The sequence below is a fragment of the Dipodomys ordii genome, unplaced genomic scaffold, assembly GCF_000151885.1.
Source record: "Dipodomys ordii isolate 6190 unplaced genomic scaffold, Dord_2.0 Scaffold65, whole genome shotgun sequence".
In the NCBI taxonomy this organism is placed as follows: domain Eukaryota; kingdom Metazoa; phylum Chordata; class Mammalia; order Rodentia; family Heteromyidae; genus Dipodomys; species Dipodomys ordii.
Genome location: NW_012267281.1, coordinates 4,935,633 through 4,957,089, shown reverse-complemented (window position 1 = coordinate 4,957,089; position 21,457 = coordinate 4,935,633). Strand labels below are relative to the sequence as shown.

Below are 21,457 nucleotides of genomic sequence, written 5' to 3'. Positions count from 1 at the left end.
GCTTTTTTTTCCTGCTTATGTGGTGCTGAGGAATCGAACCCAGGGCCTCAGGCATGCAAGGCAAGCGCTCTACCACTGAGCCACCTTCCCAACCCGCCATTAATATTTTCTTGGAAAGGAACACACCAGGTACTGCAAGTATTTAATTGTTTTTGATTTGCAGCATTGACAATCAAGTTCTGTTTCTAACAGCACCAAATTTGAGTAGCCCTATTTTCTCTTCTCGTTTGGAAAACATTGGCAGGTTAATAGCAAATTGGAAAGTGGTTCCAAGAACATATGACCGTAAGGCACAAAATCATGGTCCATTGAATAGGGCTTGATAGGTGTCATTTATGTTGGGAAGGTATAGTATAATTATTGTAATGAGCCACTCTATTGAATAAGTTTCCCACATAAAATATAGTCTTTGGAAATAAGTAATTACTTAAAATTACATAGGTGGAAGGTGGTACCTCATTTGACTACATTTGAATCTTTCATGCACCCGTGAATTGAAAATTAATATCAAAGTGCATATGACAGATCATGTGTATGACGAGAGTTCTATAAAACAAACTTTTTATAGAATTAGCATTTTGCTTGAAAAGAAAGAATTTTAAAAGGTGATTTATGTAGGCGTAGTAAGATTAAAATGGTCATATTGCAACTTATATAAAGGTGAATTCCATTATAATCTCATGTTACAGAGCACTGAAATGTGTCTTAAAATATAAATTTTGTGGAATGGGAGTTTTAGAAGATGGGTCAAGATGTTTTTTATCTTAAGTTATTTTTGTATTATAAATTTTGAACCTGTATAAATAACAGGCTGTGGTTTTAAATGCACATATTTATACGTATATGCGCACTCCACCAAACATACATACCAAACCTTCACTCTTCTTCTGGGCTCTGGGACACCTGGTACCACTTAATTCCCACCTGGGTGAAACATCTCTTTGGCATCCTGTGAATTTCACTAGACCATAAGCTCCATATGATAAGAATGGTATCTACTTTGTTTTTAAGAATTATCTACCCATGTGCTTAGAACTTGAACTGCATTTGGAGCATGAATTATGTTTTCAATATTAAAAGCTTACTTTTAATCTTGATTCTCTTTTCTGTTGTACATTTTTGTCTTATTGAATAACATAGCAAATGTGAATGAATTATGTGAATTTTGAAGGTAGACTACTTATTTTGAAGTGAGTCAACTCACTTTACATGTAGGGAGGCCTAATAAAACTAGAAACGAAATTTTGCACTTGCATTTTTGACAGTCTTATCACTAAAGCAAGAGTCAAAGATACTACAATTTGGTCCAGTCTACTCCCAAATGAGAAAAGCAATATCTTCAATTGAAAAAGATTTAAATATGTTTATGGGGATTTCTGGTATGAAGCTATAAATCTATACTGGAGAGATTTTCACAGAAGTAAGAGAAACAATAACTTTTGATTTACAGCTCATATAAACAGAAAGATAAAGAAAACACTGAAGAGACAATAAAAAGGTTGTATTTATGATCCTAGAAAAAATGTCAGTGCCTTTAACTGTACAGGTGTTTGGAAATTTAAAAGTCCATAGCATTTCTGTAGTGCAAGGAAATAGTCCTTGGATTCTAATTTTGTTTAAGTTGCAGTTGAACTTCAGGAACAGACAACAAGAATATCATTAACAATCAACTATTATGACAGAACTAGATGAGCCTAATCATGAAAATTGGAATCTGTAAGTAAACTACATCAAAAGAGAAGAATATGTCTGTCTATCTATGTATCTATCTATGTATCTATCTAGACATTTTTAGCCACTTTATTGTTGTATGATTATTATACAAAATGATGCCCATATTTAGTGTACGCAATTTGACGAATTTGGAGTTAAATCTAAATCTGTGAAATCTTCATCATAATGTATGTACAAAGTTATTCATCATCTCCAAATAAGAAAATATATTTTAAAGGTAGATTTAGGATTGGCCTTAACTCTTTGAAACTTATTTTGGAATTAGAATGGGAAAATGCTTGATTAAAAAAATTCTTTCACATTACTCATAATCCTAATTTACTTTTAATCCTCATTGGACATACACCCAAGAAACAGAACAGAGTACATAAATCTTAAGGTTAAAGTAATTACACAGTTAAATATTCTGCAAAAAAGATGGTCTTTGAAATGGTGTTTCCCTTGCACATAACAATCCTCACCTGAGTAAAACACTGAGTTTTCAAACACAGCCATGCCTTACTTCCAGCTCAATAATTTTACTATGACTATCAATTTTTACAAAAGAAAAACTGCTTTGATTTTATGCTGTATATCTTTTAAAATTTCTCCCCCATTATTGTGCCTAACTGGAAAATCAGCTATCTTCTATGGCAGTTGTAGGATTAGGAGAGAAATGCAAAGGATTTTTCTATTTGGAGGGATGGACAGTGGCCCTTTGCGTTGACCCCACACTGGCCAACGTCTTTGACATTGGGCCATGGTTATGCAGTAGCTCTGTAGATGCGTCTTTGTGATTCCGCAGAACATCTAAGCTATTCTTTTAGATAATTCTTTTGAAAGAGCAAAAATCCTATGAAAGAAAACAAGCTGTTTGCTCTTACATTCTGATTCTTTTTTTGAACAAGTAAATGTTCAATCTGGAAATTACAGACCAGGCTGTGTAAGTTGGTATGTGTAGAATTACTAACACAAATCATCAAACACTCTATAATCATATAGAAAATTGCAAAAATGCTGAATAGCAATCAACAAGGCTTTGTGAAATGTAAATCCTGCTGAATGACTTAATTTACTTCCAAGACACTAAGACATGAGACAGACAGTGCAGAGTGTCACGGAAATATCTACAAAAATCAAACAAAAAAATTAAAATAAAATCAGACCAGGCACAGGAGAAGAAATAAATTGACAGTTATCTCTGAAGGTGAAACTTGGTTAAGTAAGTTGTTTGTCTTGACCAGCCATAAGCTCTGGTTGAGCCTGACACAGGGTGGTAGCTTTGGAATGGTTGGGTGGCCGCCGGGAGATGGCTTCTCCTAGGACAGCCAGCCACCCATCTGCGGGTGGCATGCAGACAAGGCGTGTACCATTCACTGTGTATCCATAATCCAAAGCAGAGCCCAGTGAATGGATGTGAGAAGCAGTGAACCACACATTCCAACTGCAGTTTTCCTACATTTGCCAAGCAGGCCTGGCTGGAAGGAAGGGTCACACAATCACCGTTTATAATGGGTTATGTTTAACATAAGGTGGGTCTTAATCAACAGATTCTACAGCTTTGAAAATGTCTGGTCTCTAAACAACTCAGATGGCTCCAGAGCAATAGAGTCTATGTGGAAAATGAGCGATGTAGCTTGTGGGCAGGGTGGGAAGGGGAAACCAGGGGAAAGCAAAGGAAGAGGTCATCACGTTGTTTAAAAAAAAAAAAGAAAAAGAAGATGCATCCAATACCTGATTTATAAAATGGTAACCCTTCTGTATAATACCTTAATAATTACAGTACAGGGCTGGGAAGGTGGCTCAATGGTAGAGCGCTTGCCTTGCATGCTTGAGGCCCTGGGTTCGATTCCTCAGCACCTCAGCACCACATAAGCAAAAAGAAAAAAGCCAGAAGTGGCGCTGTGGCTCAAATGGTAGAGCGCTAGCCTTGAGCTGAAGAGCTGAGGGACAGCGCCCAGGCCCAGGTTCAGGCCCATGATTGGACCCCCCTCCCCCAAAATAATAATTATAGTACATCTATAATCGAACAATCAGCCACATCTTTTTTAAGAAAAGAAGCCACAAAAAAGCAGGACAGTAAAGAAATCAGAAATGGCATTTTAAACAAATGAGTGGTGGGCAGCAGCGAGGCGCTGGGTGCACAGTGGGGTGGGGGTGGGAGGGGGTTTGGGGGGGAGGATACCAGCCCCTCTCGGGTCTCGCCTCCTTTGAACACACCTGCCAGCATCCTTTTCCTTTTGCTCACCAAATGATAAATCCTTTGCTCAGGAAGTGTGAGAAACATCACACTTCTTTTTCAAGAGAAAATTAATTTCCAGGACTGGTATTTCAACTTGATGTTTCCTGTGAGATGTTACTTACTCCTAGAGCAGTTAACAGGTGTGTCATGGATTTGGCACTTTGAGTTCATCATCCCCTGGTCCTCCCGAGGTGACAGGCGGTCATGCCAGGGCTCAGACTGAGGAGGATGAATTTTTCCACCTCTGATTTATAGTCTGCTTTAGGAACAAACCAAACCAGAAAGCAAAACAGTCTGCTTCTTAGTGTGTGGGATGTGATTTCTGATTGGATGGTTGAAAGCAACAACTTGTTAATGTACTGACACAGGAGATATAGCTTGTGTCACCTGCTTAGCTATTGAGTAAATCATGATTTTGAAGAAAAGAAGTGAGGAAATTAAGTAGAAGCCTTTAAAGAGAGTTAAAAGTATTATTCACACATTTCATGATTTTTTATCCACCAAAAATTTAAGAGCAAAGAATCATCTGTTGAGATCAAATGAGTGGCCAGAAAGATTAAACAGAAAAAAAATATCATGTCAAACAAAGCATGAGACAAAAACTAGAGATGAAAATCCAAGGGGGAAAAAATCCTGACACAGAAAAGCAACCTGTGACTAAGTGACAAACACAAATAACTTGAAGTGAATATCTTAGTCTACAAACTGGGACAAGTGTCCAATACAGGCAGTCCCAACTGAAGAGAAATGAAGAGAGATGAAGCACACCCTGCTAACATTCCTGAACCTAATCGTGCACAGAAAAGTGGACAATGTCATCCTCGGCCCCCCCTCCCCCCGCCCCAGCAAAAGCAGCAAACTTTCAGCTAGATAAAATCTTAAATACTTGAAGATAAATCAAAAGATACTGACATCAGACATGTCATCTACCATCTTGGGCTCAAATCCTTAACATGAAACATTCCATAAAGTTCATCATCATTGACACAGCCTAGAACAAAATGCCCAAGCCATTGTGGAAAGGCCAGCTGTTGGCATTCTAGAAACAGGGGGAAACAGTGGTATTTCATGAGAAGATGGGGCCTGAGAAGGGCAGGAGGAAGCTGAGAACACCCTAAAGACGTCATCCTCGTGGGGAGCCTAGACGAAGAGGCTCCTGAGCATGGAACAAGGTTGTGTTTTATTGTCATATAGATTCCATTCTGAAGGAAGAGCAAATAGGCAAGTGATGGTGACCATTTAAGAAAATAAAATAGAAAGGAGGAACTCCACAGGGAATACCTGCTAGAGAGTTAGCTACTTTTGCAAGCTATAATATTTTACCTCTCACAAAATTAAAATTCTCCAGCTGATTACACTACCAAACTGATGTGGATTCTGTGACCCAACTAATAGTAAAATACAAAATGTGTGTTTGCAGACATAAACACACACACACACACACACACACACACACCACCACACACACATACATAGTGTATATCCATGTATGTGTCTGTGGGCATTCCTTGCTGTTATAAATTTTAGAAGTGAAAAATGGGAAATTAACAACTGAATCAGCTATGCTTGCAGGTGGTTTCCCTACTGATACTTGAGTGCGGAATTGGAAGAAAAAAACTTTAGATGCTAAAGAAAGGGGTGCATTGGAACATGAGTAAGCTAGTATGTCTACTGGTAATTCCCTCCATGTGCAAAGCACATAAATGGAAGTTGTTTGGATGGTTTTTCTCTCAGATGTAACAGTGAAAATCACTTATTAAGAGCAACAAATAGGCCATCATTAGCCCAGGCCGTACTTGGAGACCTGATCCCTCCATTCTGTACATGAGAAAATGCAGGTTTGAGGGTTTGCAAAGCATGCAGAACTGCATGGCTGTGGTGGAGCAGAGCTTAAAAGCTGAATCCCAGAAATGCAAGACTTAAATATGCTGCAATAATAAGGTGTCGATGATTTCTCCTACAAATAAAATACTTTTCATTGACATTCTCCAGGACCCCCAAATAGTTACTGTGCTAAGTGTGGTCCTTTAAGATAGAAGTTCTTACTTTTTGATCAATGTATTTGTTGTCTTCTATTGCCGACCGTTTGGAATGATCGCATGATGAGGAAGAGGCTGAAGGAAGAATCCGGAAGAGGCAGCAAGTGTCCTGTTGCTGGCGATCAATGAACTGCTTCATGAAACTTTCCCTTGCAAGTGAAGCGAGACAGGGAACACATTTAACGAAACGAAATGAGGCTGGGGGTGGCCTTTTGTGATGATGGGAAAGTTAGGCAATATCCAAAAGTCACAGAAAACAAGACATGTCAAGAGTGAGCTTTAGGTTTAGTTGTCACAGTATTTAACTTCCCACATCCTCACCTGTGGGAACCCCATGAGAACTATGACTGGCTGCAGGAAGTATGAGTGAACTGTATGCTGGGAGAATGCCAGGTGTCAGCAGAAAACTACTGGTTGTGGGGTTGCCTTATCTCGCAACTGAGTAAAGACACAGGATTCTGAGTGTTTGACCTTCTGCAGTAATCTTGTTGGAAGACAGGACAAGTGCCTGTGTGTACTCATCTTGCTGCTTCCTGGTATCCTGTACCTTACCCCCTTGTGTTGTAGCCTTGCATCTGTAACCAAAACCCACCTCAAGCAAACTCCTGTAACCCTTAAAAGCAGAGGGTGGGAAAAATTCCATCAGTTTAATTATGTCTGTCAATTAAACTCATCTCTTGCTCTCATGGTCCAAAAGTATTATCACATGAGCAATTTTTCATCTGCCTTCATGGTATCTGCTGTAAGAAAACCAGCATTCACCGACTTCTGTTGAAAAAGGCAATGTCCCTGAGATGACTTTAAAACAATAACTGGTAGTATTCTTTTTAAAATGGTCAATCCTATTGTAGTTCTAAGATACTCCATCTTTCTTCTAAGGCTTGAAAGATTCAATTTATCTCTCTAAGCTTCCGTTCATCAGAAAAATCATTGGGAGATAATATTAAAGACTAAACAAAACAAACCCAAACAAAAAACCAACAACAACCAGATTTCATCTGGTGTCTGAAACACTGAACATTCAAATAACATCTCCCTGATTAACCAAAGTCAATTAACTGTGCTTTCCCTTCAGAAATGAAAGTACAGTCATGTAACATGGGAAGGTGTTTGAACAATGGGCTGTGTACATGGCAGGGGTCATATAAAGTGAGGTCAGCCGGTGACACTGTAGATGTCCTGCTCTACATAAATACACCTGTGATGTCATACAATGGGCGACTATTTACCCACAGGTTCCTCAGCCCTTCTCCCAGCCATCAATGACATATGCCTGTACTTTTCTATTTGAATTAGAATATTATGGTACCATATCCAATCTAATCCACACCAATTTTTTAAAATCAGGTAATTAAAAGAAATCCTTTTGTTCTGGTTGTACCTGCAATTCTTTGAGCTACAACTGGAAGACTATCATTTACTTATGAGAAGTAGCTCCCTATAAGTATTTGTTTAACCCAAAGGTAAAGATAGTAGAAAATCAAGTTAGTATGAGTATAAAATACTACGAGTCTTGAAACTATGGCTTAAATGGTAGAGCACCAGTCCTGAGAAGAAAAGCTAACAGACAGCATCCAGTCCTAGTGCATGTGTGCATACACACACACACACACACACACACACACACACACACACACACACACACACACACACACACACACCAATTCCTTTAAAAAGTGGGAGGTAAATTATATTGTGACCAGGTATGGCAAACTAATCAAATGCTGAAGTGTCTCAAAAGCCCTCCCAGAAGTGAGTTCTTTATTTACTTGAAAATAAAAGGCCTGTAGAGGCAAACTATCGGAACACAGGCTACTTTCCTCCTTCCCAGCACAGCCAGCACCTTTGCCATTCAGCTGAGAGATGAGTCCCTGGGGGAGCCCAAGGGACAAGCAGCCTGTGGGTCTGGGGTACATACGACCTCTCCCCTGAAGACACAGCTCTCAGGGGTCAAAGGTTTCCAAACCCCCACACTTAGCATGAATCCTTTACCATGTATCTGAGACTCATACCTGATTTTAGGAACTGTAAAATCAGAAGGAAGTTTTGAGATTTTCACCATTTGTGGTCTGTTGGGAAACTTTTCAAAGATTCTCAGGCGTAGTGGGAGCTTCTCTTTTGTGTCTGCATTTGCCTCACTTTGTTTCAGCTGAAGGAAAAAATAAAAGAGAAAGGGGCAACTCTATAGAACAATATACTCTACAGAAAATAATAGAATTTGAGATAACAATGAGCAATTACAGAAATAACCAGTAGATGGCAGCAAAGGTACACCAAGCATTGTATATTGCGCTTCCCTGCCTCGATCTTTACTGTGGTAATAAGGCCCAAAACTTAACAGGAAAACTAAAGCAGAAAAAGGGCACAAGTAGAACTTTGTATTATCTTATCCCCAAAGATGAGCCTCTTTTTACTCCATACATTAATTTTTCCTGTGTTTTACTTATAAATGTTCATATATTTAAGCAATAAAATTGGTTTGAACACATATAATGGTAAAACTGGAAATCTAAAGAATTAAAAAAGAAATGAGAATACAAGTTAAACAATCATGCTAATGTGGCAATATCTGACAAGAGAGAATCTTGAATGCATATAGTCTGATTGATTACAGGAAGCTTAAAACAGAAACAATTTATTGGTGTTCAAGTTTTTCCAGTTAAGTCTGGAAATGCTTTAAATACTCTAGGATAGAAAGCAAATGGAGTTCCTCATGTATGTGTTTATCTATGCAAGAGTAGATATTTATATTTCTTCAAATTGGGTTTCGGGAAAACTGGTTTAACAGGAGCAAGGCTGACTAAGAAACACACGTATTAGTTTGGTTGGCAGTATTTGGTGTGTACTTTCTTACCCTCTCTTTTCCTCCTTCTAATTTGACTTTTCTCCAAGGCCCTCACACCTCTCTCTAGTTACTCATTTCCAGTGGCTTTTCTGCAACCTAGAATTTACATCTCTATGTCTGCCCTGCCTTTTGCTCTGGCTTCACATATTGTTCACAGTGTGTTTAATTCAGGCAACCTTTTGGAAAGATTCAGAGATATTAACACCCATTGGCTTATTGCTTCCTTGTGGAGTGTCTTGTTGCTTCAAAATTATGAATCGCCTTGAGAAGCAGGAGGGACCAAGCAAGCTTTGATGACAGGAAGAGAAGGACAAAGATTCTCTCTTACCCACACACGCAGAAGGAACTGGTTGGAGGAACAGGAGCGCTTCTTTATCTTTTCCTTTCCTTTCTTGTCCCTCCCTCCTTCCTTCCCTCCTCCAGCTTCCTTCCTTCCTTTCTTTGAAGATCCCAATCTGAATTTGATTGACAGCTTAGCTGTCTGGCTGTCTGATCACAGTGGATCATATGTCTTGATCTCTGATTTTTCTCATTCTGCTACAGGAATTGCTTTTCCATTTTGGTTTTGTATAACACGCAATTCACCTTCGCTCTGTGTACATCTGCTTTGGTTTGGTGAGGAGTCTTTGCTTAGATTGCGATCTGGCTTAGGGAAGGGGGTCTCTGCTATTTGCCACCTCCTCCCTTGCACACATTGTCAGGTTCTTGATCACCTGAGTAGCTCCCGGGTAAGCTGTGAGAATGGTGAAGGCTGAGCTCCCAAGGCACAAAACCAGTTGGGGTGATCAGAAAAAGTGCTGCAGTGCCCAGTGAAGACTGTGAGGAGGAAGAGACTGGTTCTCTAGATGTCCTTTAATTGATGGAGCGGGTAGAGAAAGCACTCTGTGTACATAGAGCACACAGTGAGAGGAGCATGGTTAGGTGAACGGCAAGGTGATCGGGGATGTGGGGTCTGAAAGGGACGCAGAGGGAAGGAGGCAGGACCTTCCCATTCACCCGTTTGCTGACTCATTTGTTTAGAACACTGGTGCCATCATTGCTGAATCCAGTCCCAAAGGCCGGGCTCTGTCTGTTGTGCTCCATTCTAGAGACGCAGGAATAAAGAAGCCACTGCATTCGCCCTTCTCCAGCCCTGCTGAGACCCAATGGCTATGAACTCGGACTTAGTACTGTGGCTATGGGCCCACAGAACTACCCAGGGTAAGAGGAAAGTGCTCTCTGGGGACCTGGAAGGTTCTACACGGGTGTGTGAGTTCTCTCAAACCCTGAGCCTTGTAGCCCTGGCACTTTAGAATGGTCAGCTCAAAGAGAGCCGCAGGACTGGCAGCTGGAGTGGCTGGTACCTGCCTCTGGCCTGGGGAGCGGGGAATGGCTTCCTGTAAGGATAAAAGGGGCTCCTTGAGAATGGCAGTGCCCACGGGCTCTGCCTGGGCCTCACAGATGAGCCACATCAACCTGAATCAGCACACACACACGCATCAGAACCCCCACTGGGCCTCCCCAACAGGAGCACTGGCCAGACAGAGGGCGCCACCTCACCACCTGTGCCCACCCAGGCCACCACAATGCCATTTGTAAGACTCCCACTGTCAAGTAACCACACACCAGCAGTGGATGGAAGCGGGCTGTGGTTTATTTAACCATCTGGATGCGTGAACTGCATCCGAACACTTGACTGTGGTTCAGTCTGCAACACAGCGTTGAGGGAGAGAAGCCACAGGGCACAGGAGAGTCTCTGCAGTGGGACTTCACCAATGGTCAGGCCAACAGGCAACGCTGGTCTATGTGGCTTCACGTGAGCTCGGCAACTGTCCTGGGCTAGGGGCGTGCAAGGAGCCCCCAAGGGTGTAAGACCAGGGGCTCACTTGTAATATACCCTGCATATTTTTTTGGGGGGGGTCCGGTCCTGTAGCCTGAACTCTGGGCCTGGGCGCTGTCCCTCAGCTCTTCAGCTCAAGGCTAGCGCTCTACCACTTGAGCCACAGCGCCACTTCCGGCTTTTTTCTTTTTGCTTATGTGGTGCTGAGGAATCGAACCCAGGGCCTCAAGCATGCAAGGCAAGCACTCTACCACTGAGCCACCTTCCCAGTCCTACGCTGCATATTTCTTGATGGATTCAGTTTGTAAAAAAAAAAATCAACACAAGGGGCTGGGAAGGTGGCTCAGTGGTAGAGTGTCTTGCCTTGCATTCATGAGGCCCTGGGTTCGATTCCTCAGCACCACGTAAGCAGAAAAAGGCAGAAGTGGTGCTGTGGTTCAGGTGGTAGAGTGCTCGCACCTTGAGCTGAAGAGCTGAGGGACAGAGCCCAGGCCCAGAGTTCAGGCCCCACGACCGACAAAACAAAAACAAAAAAATCAGCACAATTACTCTTTCCATAGGGATTTTTTCCAGTCCAACAAAGAGCTAAAACGTGAAAGGGGCTGTCTTACTTCATTACCAGTAGCAATACAACCATTTGTCCTTCCCCATCCATGAGCCATGACTAAGACACAAATGGAGAGAAAACAGAGCTAGACAGGACTGGTGGATATACACTGGAGAGAGGGCCAGTGTCAGGAGATGGGGACAAATAAAAGTGTTCCGTGATACTTTGAAGTCACTTGAAAGTTTCTTTAAAAAGATAATAAAATGATAGTCCACCTTTTATCCAAATTCTTTCTCCTTCCTGCACTGAAGCATAGATTTCTCTCAGAGTTAATCTACTTTGATGTAAATGAGTGGATAATATCAATAAAAGAACTGGATATGAATTTAAGATCATCATTACCATTCCCTCCAAAAGCAGGCCTTTTAACAAAAAAAGTAATTATAATTGCAAATGTCCATTAAAAATCCAAAGATCATGAGTTTAGAAGGGAAGGCGCATACTATAGAGAATGCTAAGCTTTGTCCCTTTATGTTGGAAAACCCCAATGTAAAGAACAGACAAAAGAGAGAGTTGATAATACCTCCAACTGAGCCTGAAGTCTGACTCTCACTGAGAGATCAGATGATAGTTCTGTAGCAGAGTCACTTAGTAAAAGGAGAAAAAAAAGCACATTTGCAGAAAAAAAGGAAATTAGAATCAAAGCAATCAATTTCAAACCTTGAGCTTTAAAAATATAAATCATCTAAGCCCAGGCTATTCTATAGCTCAGCGTCTGTCTCCCTGAGATATCGGGATGGAGGGGAGGGGAGTTGAAAGACTTTCCCCTTCACTGGGCTTCCCAGGAAAGCAGGACTGAATTACTGTGCATGGCACGGAGCCTGCTCTGCCTCGTTGGTTACATCTTCTGCATCCCTGCCTGCGCTTTCTTCTGCACAGGTGTTCAAATGGTAAGCAGTTTCACTTCCCTTCTGCAGGCTCTGACAAATAACTGAATTGGAGGATGACATTAAGTAGAATTAGGAAGGGGGGTATTTTTTTTTAACCTGTGTGATGTTCCTAATGAAAACAATTTCAAAACCAGACTTGTGAACAACTCTCATTTTCACATCAAGTCTATGCTAGTTGGCAAAGCGCACATAGATGTATGGATTAATGCAATGGGAGGAGCAGTTTCTGGCTGTTGTGGGTATTAAAAAGCTGACCACATTATGTTCAATGAGGGAAGGCTGGCTAATCGGCTTCTTCACACCAGGCATACGCTCACTCTCCTGGGTCTCTACATGGCCTCACAATTCACAATAGTTTTCATGAAGCTTCAAGAATTACTATATTTTTTTTCCAAGGGAATTTCCTTAGCTAATTTGTTTGTGTGGTTTTATGACACAAGTTGCGTGGTTTATGGGTGAAAACAGATGGGCTCTCTGGAGTGCTGATCAAACACATTGACTTTAAGTGATATCCCTGGGTTATTGTAAAATCTTGCTATAAAACTGTAAAGAAAAATCCCCCAGTAACTTGTTAAATCTCTCTGTTTCTCAAAGGGGGAAACTGTTATTTTGGGCTATAGGCAAAGGACAGTGAACTTGCATGATTACATAAAAGACAGCAATACTAGATGCTTCTAAAACGTTTCTTCTAAAAAAGGAACAATCTTTAATAAACCCCGTACTCTCAAGGTCAAATTGGGGATTCAGTTGCTTTGGCAAGTCTGCTGGAACCACCCATGTAAAACTGGTGGGCTTATTTCATTGTTGGCACAATGAGCACAATAACCATATTTTTGTATGACAACTGGCACCCCCAAACATACACAGCAATTTTATCACATGAGTGGATTCATTGCATACAATATATTCTTTGACACATAGATTCTAATCTGTTACTCATCCATCTATCATCCAATCATTCACCCACCCATCACTCATCCATCCATCCATCCCTCCATCCACCTACATCCATCCACCTACTCATCTACCCAGCCATCCATCCCAATCATCCATCCATCCACCCATCCACCCACCCACCCATTTACCCAACTACCCGTTCACCAACCCATCCATCCATCCACCCATCTACCCACCCATTTACCTACCTACGCATCCACCAACCCACCAACTCATCTATTTACCCATCCACCTACCCACCTATTTACCATCCACCCACCCATTCATCTATCCAACTACCCAGCCATTTACCCATCTACACATCCACCAACCCACCATCCATCCATCCATCCATCCATCCATCCATCTAGTTTGCCAAGTAAGGAAGTCTGGGGAGAGTTGTGCTGTGTGAGTGGGAGACGCTGGGCACTGGGAGTAGAGCAGATGTTCCATGCTCTGACGTGGGCTCCCAGGTGAGCACATACCCAGGGCGGTTGATTTGTGCAATCCCTGAAATGTGCATGAAATGTTTCTTTTTGTGCTCTTCACACTGAACACCCACTCTTACAACTTTTAAATGTCCTTCAGAAGGTTACTTGGACAACACGGTAAATAATATCTAGAACACCGCTAAGCTAGTGGCGACTCCAATAAATTCTGAAGAGAAATATGAATCTATTTAAAAAGTAGAATTGCCTCATTATACTGAATGGATAGATTATACTTATTGGATGTTAAAATCCCATTAATGGAATGAATTACTTCTTAGCCAGAGATGATGAATAAAGATTGTTTTGCTATGTTTTCTGTTCTTCTAGACCCCAAACTCCTCGGTTTGACATTACATCTCTCTTGTGTTATTCAACCAAGAGACAATTATTTTGGTTTGGGAAATTAATGAATCATAGAAATATGTTTATTATGATAAAATACATTGTTCCATGCTAACTACATATTTAGTTCATTTTATCAGATGACTATCCTGTAACACGGAAAACCCAACACCAAAGAGAATTAAGTATACATATATTTGTATACATGTATCTGCACAAGCATATGCAGCCTGTGTCTGTGTATACATAATTTTATGATTGTCCTCCCTTTTTTGATTTAGGAAACATGATAGTACAGTCTAAGTAAACACAATTAAATAGAAAACATGACACATATTTAAATTTTGGTTTCATTTTATAGTGAGAATCTTCACTCTTTTATATAAATGCCATATATATAAACAAGATAGCATGCTGCCTATGATTTAAATTACTATAAAACATTTAAAATTTTAAATTGCTATAAAAACCCAAGCTCAGCCAGATGCTGTTAGGTCCTACTTATAACCCTCGATGCTCAGGAGGCTGAGATCTGAGGATCACCATTCAAAGCCAGTCCAGGCGGGAAAATTCATGGGTCTATTATCTCCAATTAACCACCAAAAACCTGCAATGAAGCTGTAGCTCAAGTGATATAGTTCCACCCAGTTTGGAGTGGAAATGCTAAGGGACAGCCACCAGGCCCTGAGTTCCGGCCCCAGAGCCCTTCCTCTACCACAGTGGCTGCAAGGTCTGCAGGAGAACTATATTTCATCCTAGCAAGGGGGACAGATAGAGACCACACACACACACACACACACACACACACACACACACACACACACACACACACACACACGTATATTGTGTTTATATATGTGACAATATCCTCTAATGCCTTTGCTTTTCTGCGGTAAGGTTGTGTCTCCCTTCCATTCAGTTATTTCTCATAAGACTTCATGAGCTATTTTGTCCCCTGTCTGCAGCACACACTCCTTCTAGACTTTAATTTAGAAATCTTCCAGAATCATCTCCTCTAAGAAGACGTCTCAGAGCAACAATGGGCAATTGAATAGTAAAAGTGCATTGGATCCTATGCTGAGCACGCTGCGTGGTTAATATTCCTTCTTCATTAAAATAGTTCCCTGTTGTAAGATCTATAATTAGCCATGACTGTCGTGTTACAGATGAAGAAACCAAGGTCCTGGGAGCTTCAACGAGCCACCCAAAGCCACACAGCTAGTCTTGTGTGAACCTGAAGACTTGACTACACACTTTCTAGTTCCTGGGCTAAATTGTTTCATCCTGCTCTCCTCAAACAATGTTTGCAAGCAAAACATTCCTATTTACGTCTGAACTTTTGTGATCTCAGTTCCTCTCATTTGTAGCAGGTTTTCCTACTTTCTAAACACAATTCGATTCATCTTTTTTGACTCATCTCCTAGGACCTGCCTGTGATCTTAATTAAGCACATGTTCCTCTGTGTACCTTGTATTTTCTCTGCCTTACTGCCTAGGGCTTTTGCATTCTAACTTTCTAATTATGTCTGTCTTACCTCTATGAAGGTGCATATTTTTAATTAAGCAGGACTCTTTGTCGCTCTTTTGTTCACCTTGTGCATTTCCACACACAAGGCAGTGATGACACATAGAGAGGAGAGGAACAGAGAAGGCCACGTCAACATTGGACCCTAAATAGAAAAATATCTGCTATTTGTGATGTTTCTCATCACTCCATTATGCCTTCCTAGAATTCTTTAAGATGTGAAGTCACTCTAACCCACATGAGTGCTATCTTCCACTAGAAACGACAAGTCACAGTGGATTTTCTCTTAGGAAAAAAAAAAACATATAAACTGTTTAGCTCCTAATAGGTTGTGTGCACCTAATGTCTCAAGACACAACTATTGTTCAGGCAGTCTGAACTTGGTGTAAAGCTTTGCAGATGTATACATCTTTGAGCAATGAAACATAGTTAATTTATATGCTGTTGTGAGAGTTTACCATAGAAAATTGGTTCCCATTTAAAAACACTCACTTCATTTTGAAACAGCTTTAAAATTACATAAGAATTTCCAAAAGTATAGAGTTCCTGTATACCCTTGACCCAGCTTTCTTAATGTTCACATCTTATATAACCACAAATCAAATGTTCAAAACTAAGAAATTACCCTTGGACAAATACTTTTAACTAAAGTGTAGGACTTACTTTGAATTTCCAGGCTTCTGCCTGAATGTACTTTTTTGGTTTCATGATTCCATCTAGGATACAACATTACAGTTGTTGGCTTCTCTCTCTCTCTCTCCCCTTCTCATCTCTCTCCTTCCCTCCCTCCCCCTTTCTCTCCCTCCTTTTCTCTAATGTTTTGGCATCTCAGAATGCTAGCATGAGAATCTTAGCACTAGCTGTCTTTCATTGTTATGAGTCCTCACAGTCCCCCATCCTTGGGGAATATATTTCATGATCCCCAGAGGCTGCCTGAAAGTAGTGCCCTACTCTATACTACTTGTTTCCTAGAGATACACACCCATCGTAAAGTTTAATTCAGAAAGTTAGGGGCTGGAGGGATGAACAGCATCAATCACAGAATAGTTACGATGTACTACTATAATGAAAGTCATGTGAAAATGGTGCTCCCCCAACTCAAAATACCTTATTGTAGTTTCACTTAAAGGAAGCACTTGCAGCTTCTCTTTGGTATGTCTAAATTGCCAGCATTACTGCTCTTGGGCTTTGGAGCCATTATTAAGGAAGGAAGGCTTACACTAATGCCAGCAATGTGCGGACAGTCTATCTGAAACCTGAGCTGGGAACTAAGTGGCTAACAGGTGGGTGGTATACATATGATGGACAAAGGGAGGGTTCATGCTACCACGTAGGACAGGACACGGCTGGGTGGCAGGGGATGAGGTGACACCACACTCCTTAGCACAGTGTACAATTTAAAAACTTAAAGCGTATGAACGGAAACTGGGCCCAGTGTCATCTTTCTGTAGTCTCATCTCATCAGGAGTCTGAGCTTATTAAGAGCCAAGTAGTTTCAGAGACTATCCTAAGCAATATCACAAGATCTTCTCCTACAAAACCAAAAGAACCCTCCTAAAACTAAGGTATTAATTTTACTATAATTTTGAATTTAACATATTTTGATTACCATTGCATCTGGGTAACTGGAACCAAAGGAGAAACTTCAGAAAAGGGGAATGAATGTTTCTCTGTCATTAGGCTTGCTTAGTGGAAATATATGTATTAACCCTTGTGCACACAAGTCTGTAGTTAGTTTTCTATGCATTTACCTATATGTATGCATGTGCCTTATATACCCATCGAGATGTATGCAGGTATACTTTATATGTATGAACACATGCGAATATATATGTATCTATCTACCTACACGAAACCCAACTTATTTTTTTTTATTGTGAAAATACTGTACAGAGGGGTTACAATTACATGGGCAAGGTAATGAGTACATCTCTTATTAAGCATTGTAGCCTCCTCCTTTGTTTCCCCTTCACATCCCTTCCCATCCTTCCCCCACCCTCCACCCAATCCTCCTCCCCCGCCACCAAAGTTGTAAAGTTCGTTTTCAACATAACAACTTGTACGTCTCATTGTTGCAATGGGTCCACCTGTATCCCTATTTAAACGATTTGTTTTTTCCCTTCCCCTCCACAAATTATACCGACATCAAATACAGTGAAAGCAGGGGTTATACTGTGGGGGAGGGAGATACAAAGCAACAAAGAAATAATCTTATAAATGTGTTAGAAACAATCGCATGAAAGAACAAAACATTTGAATACATATCTTAGGGTTCATTTCCCTAACATCAACTTATCTGACCTTTTCTGCTTGACTCAGACATATACTATTATTGCAAATAAGGGAAACCATGGGACCTATGTTTCTTTGGGCCTGGCTTACTTCACTTAATATAATTTTTTCCAAGTTTTTCCGTTTCCTAACAAATGGGGCAATGTCATTCTTTCTGATGGAGGCATACAATTCCATTGTGTATATATACACCACATTTTCTTGATCCATTCATCTACTGAGGGGCATCTGGGTTGGTTCTATATCTTATCTGTGGTAAATAATGCTGCAATAAACATAGTCATGCTGGTAGCTTTAGTATGGTCTTGTTTGTGATCATTTGGGTAAATGCCCAAAAGTGGGATTGCTGGGTCATAGGGGAGCTCTATGTGGAGTCTTTTGAGGAACCTCCATACTGCTTTCCAAAGTGGTTGAACAAGTTTATACTCTCACCAACACTGCAGTAATGTTCCCTTCTGTCCACATCCCCTCCAGCATCTGTTGTTATTAGAGTTCTTGATTATAGCTATTCTAACTGGGGTGAGGTGGTATCTCAATGTTGTTTTGATTTGCATTTCTTTTATGGCTAGGGAGGTTGAGCATTTCTTCATGTGTCTATTGGCCATCCTTCTTTCCTCTTCAGAGAAGTTTCTCTTTAAGTCTTTAGCCCACTTATTTATTGGGCAGTTGTTTCTTTGAAGATTTGTTGTTGGGGGATTTAATTTTTTGAGTTCCAGGTATATTTTAGATATGAGACCCTTGTCTGTTGTATGGCTAGTGAAGATGTGCTTTCTATTGATCTTGCTAGCTATGTCCTTTGCCATGCAGAAGCTCTGCAATTTCATGCAATCCCATTTGTCCAACCTTTCTTTGATTTGTTGTGCGAAACCCAACCATTAATGGATTTTTTTTACATATGGTTATAGCCAAGCATGTAAAAATAAGTAAAAAGAAATTTCCAAATGAGTATTTTAACTCACCACAGCTCATTGATGCAGAGAATTTAGTCCTGTCTTATTGTCAATGGTTGTCAAATTGTTCTGTGATCTAGTCCACTGCCCTTAATTTTGTTAAAAAAATCCACCCAAGCAAATAGGGCCCCAAAGCAAAGGAAATGCGAGTGTGCCTAATGGAGGTAGTAGAGTGGTATGCCTTCAGCAGATGCTGAGTGGAATTGTGGGAGAAGCGAGCTTCATGGAACCACACCCTATGGGTGCCCAGAGACTGCTGTATGTTTTCTCCTAAAACAAACTGACTTCGTACTGGCCCCCCTACTCTCTTCTACCATCACTGAGTTAATTCATTCGGGCATCTCTCCTTTGCTTACTTCTAATTTCCTCTTCTGTCAGCATGAAATCTGGCTCTCATTACCTCTAGTAAATTTCCTTTCAGTAAGTTTCACTTTAGTGTACACAGAAAGTTTTGTCAGTTAAGGCATTCCTCACAGCATAAACAGAGTCATTGAAAGCAGAAGATACCTATTTTAGACTGGCATCCCCACCTTGGCTGGAGTTTGGATCTCAGCAGTACTCTGTTCCCTTCAGTGATTCCTTTCCAGGCAATGGTCACACATTTCCTGCATCATTTCTGAGTGTGCATGTGGTCAGCTGTAGATTACAGTTTTTTGGGGATCAGTTGTGGGGCTTGAACTCTGGGACTGGGTGCTGTCCCTGAGTTCTTCAGCTCAAAGCGAGCGCTCTACTACTTGAGCCACGGTGCCACTTCTGGTTTTCTGGTGATTTATTGAAGATAAGAGACTCACGATCTTTCCTTCCCCGGGCTGATTTTGAACCACAATCCTGAGATCTCAGCCTCCTGAGTACGTAGGATTACAGGCGTGAGCCTGGCAGATTATTTTTTTTAAACCTTAATAAAATGGCTTATTGGCTGCACTATGGAACTTTATATTAACTGACACATTTTCTGCAAAAAAGTGTTTGTTGTCTGAGCTTTGCTTGAAGCCAGTGGCTGTATCGAGGTTCTATCAGCTCTGCAGTGCAGCAAGCACCTCATTCTATCATAGACACGACTTAGCTTTTATAATTTGACAGTACAGGTGTCAGCTCCCGCCACTATCTTATATGATTGTTTCCAACCATCTTGACCTGCTTGTCCATCCTGGGCCCACAGGCTGGATAGCAAATCAGCAATGCTTAAATGTAAATACCCCTCCATGCCCCAAACTCTGAAATCTGAGATATTTCTCATACCACAGATTTGGAAAAGGCACACTCAACCTGTATTCAAATTAGACTTGAGAGCATAGAACTTATTTGTTTAGTCTGATTTCTTCTGTTCCTGGTGCAATGTCATGTTCATAGAAGGAGCAGACTGTTTGTGAATAAATGAATAATGAGCTGGTGAGTGCGGCAGGAAGGACAGGAAGGTGTTTGGACTCTTCAGAGATGAGAACCAGAGAGGCTGTGTGCAACTTGAGTCCTAAAGGCATCGGGGCAGTGACAAGGCCTCTGATACGTTCAGGTCTGGCTTCTCAGACTACACGCGGTAAAATTCATTATTCCAACTGCTCACAGCGAGTTGTAGCGTAGCTACGAAAGTGCCTTTTGGGAATTCAACAGCTGTCAGGCGCTGCATAAAATCGAAAACCAATTGTCACACTGTTGTCTTAGAGCCATAACAATCTAGCTTCCCCTTGCCTTGTGACAGGAGCTAGGAAACAAAAAGTGGTGTTGGCGTGCTTTTCATTCTCTTCTGTGTGTTTTGTTCTTAAATGGTCCAATGCAGTAAGTTCCTAAAATTTTTCTTCTTTTTATTAAAGGATGTAAAATGAAAGGAGGTCCTCTTCGTTAAAGTGTGGGCTTGGATTAAGGTGGAGTTGAAGTGTCAAATGCTCCCCAACTTTGAGCATGTTTTCCTTACCAACATCACTCTTTTAACAACAATAACAACAAAGCAAACGGGAACTTACTTTGCAGAGTGCTATAGAAAATTAAACTAAAAGTTTCTTTGCACCAACACAATAAACAGCAACAAAACCCACAACTCCCCAACACAAACTTGAAGAGATGATCTTAGGTGTATAGTTTTATGTTCATTCAATGGTAAAGGCTAAACTGAACTACCAAGGGAACCTCAGACTTTAACTAGATGAGGAGGAACAAGGTATCCCCAAATGGAATCCCTCAAAGGGCATCTTGTTCAGGGTAAGTATATGGAAAGCGACATGTATAAAGGATTTACAGGAACTCTTCTTCCAGGATTGGAAGACTTACAGGTATAAAATTTGGGCATTTGTTTGATTCAGGACAGAAAAAAATGGCTCCAACTGCTCAAGCATATTCTGGGCTGGCCTAGAATTCCGAGAGTTGTCCTTATTGCTACATTGTCTCAAGCTCGGGGCTGTGTGGTTTCTCAGCTTTGGAAAAAGACCAGTTGTTCTTGAGGCTAGCCAGCAAGGATTGGGAGTGGGATTCATTTCCTAGAACTGCTGCCACAAACTACCAAGGTCTGGATGTCTTGAAGTGACAGAAATTCATTCTCTCCTGGTTTGAGGGTCAGGAATCAGAGATCAAGTCGACTCCAATTTCCACCTGGAAGTTCTGAAAGAGGGTCTCTAAGCCATAGCTATCTCCTAGTTTCTAGTGACCATCCATCCTCAATGTTGTGAGGAGAGGAGGAGAGGAGCAGATGTACCACATGGCCCCTGATGTCTTGCTGGCAGGATGCCCTTCTCCATGGAGGTTTGGGTCCCTTCTTTCTTTGTAAGCACCTACTCTA

General features: G+C 41.0%; 1 protein-coding gene across 1 annotated transcript in view; it reads right to left on the bottom strand.

The window, feature by feature from the left end:
* Nucleotides 1-21,457, bottom strand: part of Nalcn (sodium leak channel, non selective) — a 211,162-nt gene that overhangs the window by 61,226 nt on the left and 128,479 nt on the right. The window contains exons 15-16 of the mRNA XM_013022975.1: nucleotides 8,007-8,143; nucleotides 6,002-6,143 (exon numbers count right to left, since the gene is read on the bottom strand). Of these exons, the coding sequence (XP_012878429.1) occupies nucleotides 6,002-6,143; nucleotides 8,007-8,143 (279 nt within the window). The remainder of the gene's footprint in view (nucleotides 1-6,001; nucleotides 6,144-8,006; nucleotides 8,144-21,457) is intronic.